The 8032-nt window shown below is 43.4% G+C and overlaps 1 protein-coding gene across 1 annotated transcript; it reads right to left on the reverse strand.

Moving 5' to 3' along the window:
* Positions 1 to 861: 861 nt before the first annotated feature.
* Positions 862 to 6362, reverse strand: LOC136484322 (aspartyl protease family protein At5g10770-like). Its single transcript, XM_066481570.1, has 2 exons — positions 6111 to 6362; positions 862 to 2364 (listed from the first exon to the last, which is right to left on the reverse strand). The coding sequence occupies exons 1-2, from the start codon at positions 6268 to 6270 to the stop codon at positions 1055 to 1057; spliced, it is 1470 nt and encodes a 489-aa protein (XP_066337667.1). The 5' UTR covers positions 6271 to 6362; the 3' UTR covers positions 862 to 1054.
* Between the last annotated feature and the right edge of the window lie 1670 nt (positions 6363 to 8032).

An 8032-nucleotide genomic window follows, 5' to 3' on the forward strand; every position in this document is an offset into this window, starting at 1 on the left:
AGACAAAATTTTATCAAAATTATGGAGCTCGACGAAATCTAAAACTTTGTAGTTGATAAAATTTTTGTTTGAGATCATTTAGGGTTCTAAATATATAAATTAAGTCTCAGATTTTGAATTTCAAATTTTTGAATTTTTCAAATTACCTTGGTTGGAGAAATGTTCTATATCAAAGTTGTAGTGCTCGACGATATCTAAAACTTTGTAGTTGAAAGTTTTCTCATTTAAGATTGTTTATGAGTTAAAATATTAATTATAAAATTCGTACATATTAATACAAATAGACACGATCGTAGAACAAACACAAGTGACTGTATGGTGTGTGGTAGGAGAGGGATGGTGCGAGGGAGAGGTTGGGTTCGAATCCTGGGTGTTGGCACTTATTCAAAATAAATCTTGTGAGCTGTGGCCAGTCCTCGGCCCTTCGGTCTACATTACAAATATTCTTTTCTTAGACTCTAAATGATTTTTAAAATTTTTTGAAAATTATTCTTAGGGAAGTCAACCATCTCTAAAAATCGATTTTAAGGGCGGTTGTCTTAAGTCAACCGTATCTGAAAATCGATTTTTAAAGGCGGTTTTAAAACCGCCCCTGAAAATCACTTATTTTTATAATCGATGGCATAGTAGCGGTTTTAAAACCGTCTCTAAAGATCACTTTTGACCGTCTCTAAAAATATTTTCGTTACTGGTGTGTGTCGATGCTGCCGAGGCACGAGGACGTACGCCTACTTCCACTAGATCGGCGAGCACGACGTTTGGAACGGGCTGCCCCAACTCTTTTTCCATTGTGCCGTGTATATATCAAGTGGAACCGATCTGTGTGATCAGCTACTCGCATGTTGTTTTAGATGGACGTGATAGATCTATTTTGTACTAGTATTACGTATAGATGTTGGCAAATGATAATGTGCCGTCTTATTGTTGCGATGATACTATTATATTCTTCAGTCTGACCTTGTATTGTGTCACACTGATCACTGACCGTGTTGGTGGATGCAGGTGTTAATTAAGTTCGCTGGTTGTTTGGGACCCAGCAGTGAGAGCCAGCTGATCAGCAAGCTCCGGGGGCGAATCCGATAACCTTGCTGCCAACGTCGTACAGGACGCTGTACGTCTTCTGCTGCGTGCTCCCGATGATAGAGACGTCGGTGTCCTTGCCGTTGGCCGCGAACGCCAAGCACGCGTGCGACACGTCCACCGCGTACAGGATCCCCGAGCTGTCGACGTCCAGCGTCGCGCCGCCACGGAAAAGCAGCGACACCGTGGGCACCGGGATGATCCCCTGCAGCCCCGTGAGGTTGAAGCAGGTGTCCAAGACCGAGAAGCTGGGGGCCTTGCTGTACCCGAGAACCCCCATGTCCGCGGCGAACGCCGACCGCAGCTGCCTGTACGCCGAGGGAGGGAGTCGCGTGATCACCGTGCCGGAGTCAATGAGCGTGCGGCCGGCGGAGAAGACGGAGCCCTGGACGGGCAACAGATGCCCGCCGACCTTGATGCCCGTCAGTGCCACGTAGTAGAACGTCGGCCCCATGTTTGTCAGCATCGGCGTCTGGCGCGCGTTCGCGGCCCCTGGCGCTGGCGCGGCGCCCGGACCAAAGTGCAGGAATCCCGTCCCGGTTGGATCTGCCGGGAGGCAGTAAGCGAACACGCCTTTGTACCTGTGGTACGCCTGCATCGTCAGCGAGTTCTTGCCGCGGCCGAGACCCATCACCCCTGCCGACCACCCGAACAGCCCCCATGTCTTCTTACTGCTGCACCCGAACCTGAAGTCCTGGATGGTGTCGTGGCCCAGGATGAGGGTGTCAAGGGAGTAGTAGCCTTGGGTATAGGAGTAGTCCTGGTAATGCATATCGTAGACGCAGTGGCCGGCGCGCGAGCAGTTGGCGCCGGGGACGGAGCAGTTGGGCGACGCGCACGGGATGTTGGCGTAGGTGGAGGAGTTGGCCGGGTTGAAGAGCGGCTCCGCCTGCCGGTGGCAGAATTCCATGCACGGTTTGCACTGCACCCACGCCATGTTGCTGCCGGTGTCCAACGCCACCGTAAACTGCTCCGACGGCGTGCCGAGGCCGATGGACACCACGTAGTTGCCTGTTTTCAGGTCGCTCCCCGACGACGCAGGCAGTGCCGCGGACGAGTTGGCGGGGATCGAGTCCGACGCACTGCTGGACTGGATCAGCTGCTGCTGCTGGACCGGCGACGACGACGCGCCGTGCTTCTGCTTCACCCGGCCGCCCGAGGTCGTCTCGGACACGCGGCGGCGGATGTTCTCAACGCGACGCTGGTCCGTGGAGAGGATCTCCATGTGGGCCACCTGCCCGTTCTTGTCAGCCAGCGGCGAGTACTGGCCGTGTTGGTGCATGACTGGGTAATCAGTGAATGAATAGAATAAAGTTCATAGCTCTTGGGTTTTATGAGCCTGTTCGGTTGGCTTGTGCTTGTCGTAAACGATCGTAAATTTCTAGCCGAAACAATATTTTTATCTCACATCAAACCAGCCAGCGGTACTTCTTCACGAACAAGCCCAACCAAACGAACAGGCTGAGTAGTATACAATTTAACAAGACATACTTGTCATAAATGTAAGTCTAGCTTTGATTGAAAAGTTTATAAAACTTTGCAATTTATCCCTTGGACAATTGTGAAGTTCCTTGGCATGATGGGACAGAAAATAGCTAAAAAAACACACATCGTTGGACACCCATTATTATCAATTTCTGTGTACCCGCACGTACAATGTGTCAAGGTTAGTGAACGACCTTACCACTCCTGCCGTAATGCATCTCCATATTCACCTCACCATTGACCTATGGTCAGGTCAAAGCAGAATATGCTCTTATAGTGTCTGAATGCAATTAGGGCAATAATGGACGTATCGCATCGTTTCCGTTTGTGTGCGCCTGCTGTTGCCATACGTTGCACGCATGAATTCAAATACTAATCTGTCCATAAAAGAATGTAATTATGGGAACCGTGCCGGTGAAACAAACTCAAGTTTAACCAAATTATTGGCTTGCTATATTGCTAGAACGAGCCAGACATATTGGCTCGCCTCTCCTGGCAAGCTTATCATGGTCTGTGCTGGTTAGGTGAGGCAAGCTCGCGCCAAGCACGCCAGTAGTTCCTTCTAGATGTCTCAATACATTGAGGTAATCTCCTTCTAGGTATGTCTAACAATCAATTTCTAATGTGTCCCCAGCTCTGTACATAAAATATTTGTAGGATTGCTCGGCTGGTGCTTACTAAAAATTATTTATGCTTTATAATCTACTTGAGCAGAAATATTCAATTATTCATAGGACTCATATGGTTGGTTGCCTTTTTTTGAGAATTACATAATACAACGTAGATGGCCACAACACGCACGCATACTCACACCTATGAACACACGTACACAAACCATACCCCTATGAGCACCTCCGAAGGACTAGGCCGGCAGATCTTGAAATTCACGAAGTCACCACGGGCGCCTCGCTGTCGACGGGAACGTTGCCTACTACTGAAAGCATAGCGCCATTAAATTCTGTAAAAATCCACCCGTGTCAAGTCCAGGACATGAACCTAGGTAGACAGGTTACACCACAAAGAACCCAACCAACTGATCTATGATCAGTTCGCTGGTTGGTTGCCTATTTAGATGAGTTCATTTATGATTAAGTGATCAGACCGAGGCACTAGTACGGATGTAAAATGCTAACCTATCTAGATGTGTTTCAGTTCATAATGGATTTGTTGTTGCCTATTTTAGTTAAAGACATATTGTTGCTACAACCTATGCTTAATTGGTTTCTGACTTACTGTTTTTATCACATGATAATTTAAAATTGTATACTCCACATAGTTAAAGCGCAGTTGTCGTTCTCATTTATTTGGCTGCACTGGTATCCACCTCAATCCACATGTATAGAGATGGATTGAATTGAAAAATTAACTAATTTTCACCCCAATCCACTTCAACACACATGGATTAAGGTGAATAGAAGTGTAGCTAAAGTCTTTATGTGGTTTATAGTATGGTAATAGAAGACTTAGTTCCTATTCCTCTTGCAATGTTTGAAGCCACTAATTTTGATATGCATGCAGCTTTATGTTGCTGAATCTTATTCTATATTAATTATAGAGTTAGACGGACCGTATATTAAGTATGGAACATTTGCTTTCTAGAATCCATGATTTAGACCTTCTCACCTTCACCTTATGCTAAACTTGTAGGTGGCACTAATCCTTAGTACCAGTACAAACTTTCTCATCGTTGCTTTGTTTTGTTGTTTGGTAACTCAAATCCTACTTGTAATAGGACTCAAGATAGGTGTACTATTAGGACTTCTAGTTCTATTAGGACTTGATGTAGAATCCTATTAGGAGTAGAGGATTACTACTTGCATATATAGAGGCCTTGGAAGGGACTATATAAAGAAGGGGTAGAGGTCATAAGCATAAACCAAGCCAACAGAAGGGTCTGATCCAATTCTTGCAAGGAGCAATAAGGAGTGCTCAAGGGGATTAAACTAGACAATTCTATTGCACTAGATTCTTGTATAGGGCAAAAATTAGTGGGTCCAAGAGGGTCAAGGAGGGTTGTGAGAGATCGAGTGACAATCACTTTTTCTCTTTTCGGAGTTGTGCTAATAAATTTTGGGTCGGCTTCTAAATTCTAATCTCTTGTTGTGGTTGCTTCAATTCGTCATCTAGGTTTTTCTACAACATTCATCTACACCGTTCTTGATTTGGTACTCGCAATATCCTTTGAAAGATCTCAGGGCTGCTGCGCAAAACTAGAGTATCAGATTCTAATATGGTCCTTGCAGCATATAGCTACCATGGTGGATCAAACAACAATTAAATATGAAACACGTAGTTTCTAGAATCTACGATTTGGACCTTCTCACCTTCACCTTATGCTAAACTTGTTGGTGGCACTAGTCCTTAGGAGCAGTATAAATTTTCTCAGTCTTTCTCTGTCCCTTGCAACCAATAGCGACCATGGTGGATCAAAACAAGAATGTCTCTAATGACCCTTGACAGAGACTTGTGTAGCCAATACGCATATCCAATGCTCCTGATTAGGGATGTATTTTGGCTAGCTACCCCGTCTCTATGGTCATCATCAGCAAGCGGATACCCAAAACGCGTCCCTAAGGTCAGTACTCACGACACGTTTTGCCAAGACCTATCTATGATGACTGTCAGCGTGAATGGGAATTACTTATATGCACCAAAATGTCTTTAGATCACAAACACAAAAATAAATATGTGAATTTTTTACGCCTATATTATTGGTGAAGAGCCATCTACGATTAGCCTTTTTCGACTGAGTACATGAGTACCGTTTGATAGGTGAGTCATTGGTAACACTGGACCACATGTGAGTCGCTCTTTAAACATGTCTATAAGTATCATGGATGATCAAAGTATCAGGACCTCATTGAAACTATCGGATTTATTCTTACATGAACATGTTATGATTTGCATACACTTGTGTTCTTTTTTGCTTATTTTACTTTGTCTATACAAATTCTCCTATGGATAGTTCCTACCAAGAAACTTCATTTTTTTTAGAAAATGCATACTACATCCGTTCGTTTTTAGTTGACGTTGGTTAGTTATAAATTGAAGTAACCCATGACACAGTTGAAGAAGATTGGAGGGAGCACACACTTACTTTCTGTTACGAGTCCTGGGCCAAATATCAGTGTGTTTAAGAACTGAAATCTTCATATATCTAGATTCTCCATGTTTGCTACGCCGGGCAAATAAAGTTGCACTGGTGAACAACTAACTCACGAGTTTAACGTATATACTTTTTCCTTCTAATAACGATACCACTATGTTCATCTTTTGTTGTCTTTTTCAGTGAACTCAATAAAGAGTAAATATCTTTTTATGTAAATTCATGGCATACAAATGACTTAAATGAATGAATTTGGACCGACAATATGAAAAAAAAAGAATGGGTTAGAAAGAAGATATACTCCATACATGAGATGCAGGTATATGAACCAGAAAAAAAAAAGAATGGGATAAAAATAATTTGGATCGACACCATCACTGAGTGTGAGATCGTGGGATTTAACAATTCAAGAGCCGCATGACGGCATGAGCAAACTAACCTCGTGGTGCGGGCCAAGAGGTGGCACCAGCGATGGAATCCACATCCCCTGCTCCAAGAACACCCCCAGCGCCAGCTCTAGGCACCAAAGCAGCAAGCAGCAGGTGGAGAGGAATGAGCCAGCAACCATGGCAGTTTAGGCGGCGGCAGGATGCTGCCATGGCTGCACGGCGTGCCTACTCTCTAGTAATTGTGAGTGCGGCTGCCTCTCACGTCGTGTCACCGTCTGCCCATGTGTGTATACATATATAGCCCTGGGCTTGATATATGAGCCGTGCAACACGTTGTCTATTTTGGAGTCCTACACTTCTACTGCATTATCCTTCATCCCATTATCCGGCTGAACATGATGAGAGAGATTAGGTATCTCGATTTTCTTCAGGTGGCAGCCGCGGTGAAGAGACCATCACATCATCAAATAAAAATTAACAAAAGCTCGTCTCTGAAAGCTTTATTATTGCGGCTGCATTCTTGAATGATCCTACTGCACTCAGCGTTTATGGTATTGGTAGCTGCACTGTACTAGCAGGTCAATGGTCAACGAAAAGAATTGAAATGCTTATGTGTTTCTACGCCACTTGGCTATTCTAATTTGCACTTGTCACCATCATCACTCAAAACTAAGACCAGCTTTTTCATACATAAAAAACATATAGATGTTCTCAAAAACAACAACAGCCCCAAGAAATTGATTTAGAGAGGCAGGCAATAAATCCAGCCACCCCCTAGGAATGGAATTCTAGGGACGCTCAGTGCATGTTTCGGCCTGCCCCTGAAACAATATTTCTCTTTATTTTTTTGGTTTTATGTTTTGCTGTATAATTCCTGATAGATTTTTATAAAATCTAGTCATATGAACTATATCACTTTATCTCATATAAAACCAAATATAAGTAATCTTTTGAAGCCATATAGAAGTAATCCCATAAACCCACATACAATGATCTTTTAAATCCCATACAAGTAATCTCATAAGTCCATGTACAATAATCTTATAAATCCACATACAAGTAATCTCGTAAATCCACATACATGTAGTCTTACGAAGCAATAATATATGATTAAGCTCATAAAACAGCATATAACAATCTTTTAAGCCCACATACATGTAATCTCATAAATCAACATACAATTAATTTATAAACCTACATACAAGTCATCTCATAAATTCAAATACGATAATCTTTTAAACCCGCGTATAAGTAATATCATACATCCATATATAAGTAATCTCAACACATGCAATTTGTTTGAAGGGAAGGTACATGATGCTTATAGAGTCATACTGCTTGGGGAATCTCAACACATGCTCAATTCCTACCCTCATCCTACAGCTTGGGGAATCTATCCAGATATGAATTTCTACTCTCATCCTCACACAAATCATTGAACCATATTTTGATGACTCCAAGCATTGTGTACAAATCATTAAGCTATGTTTTTAGATATGACTCCAAGCTTTGTGTACTGTACTGATAGAGATGAACGAGTAATATCCTAGCAAGTGGTATGTCGTGCCCAATCTTTAGATCTACCTAACGTTCTAGAAGTTGTAGAGGACAGCACACACTGCTGCCCACCAGGATTGTACTCGTTTATCTCCTTCAATACAGTGTACACCACAATACACCTACTTTTGTAAGTAAAATTCACCACCGGTCCTTAAACATAGCCGGCGGTGTCATCTCAGTCCCCAAACTTTCAAAGTGATATTCATAGGAACAGTGTCATCAAAGTCCTTTACCGCCAAGGATGTAATCCGTCGAACACAAAACTAGTGAGTAGTGACTGCTATGTGGGGCCATCTGCTGTAGCGACACTTGTTTGCGGTCGTCGCTATAGGTCATAGACACGGGAAAGAGGCAGACCCCCACCACAAAGCAAGATTGCTGCTGCCATGTGTGGGACCCATACGATAGACTG

The sequence above is a fragment of the Miscanthus floridulus genome, chromosome 9, assembly GCF_019320115.1.
Source record: "Miscanthus floridulus cultivar M001 chromosome 9, ASM1932011v1, whole genome shotgun sequence".
NCBI classification, from domain to species: Eukaryota; Viridiplantae; Streptophyta; class Magnoliopsida; order Poales; family Poaceae; genus Miscanthus; species Miscanthus floridulus.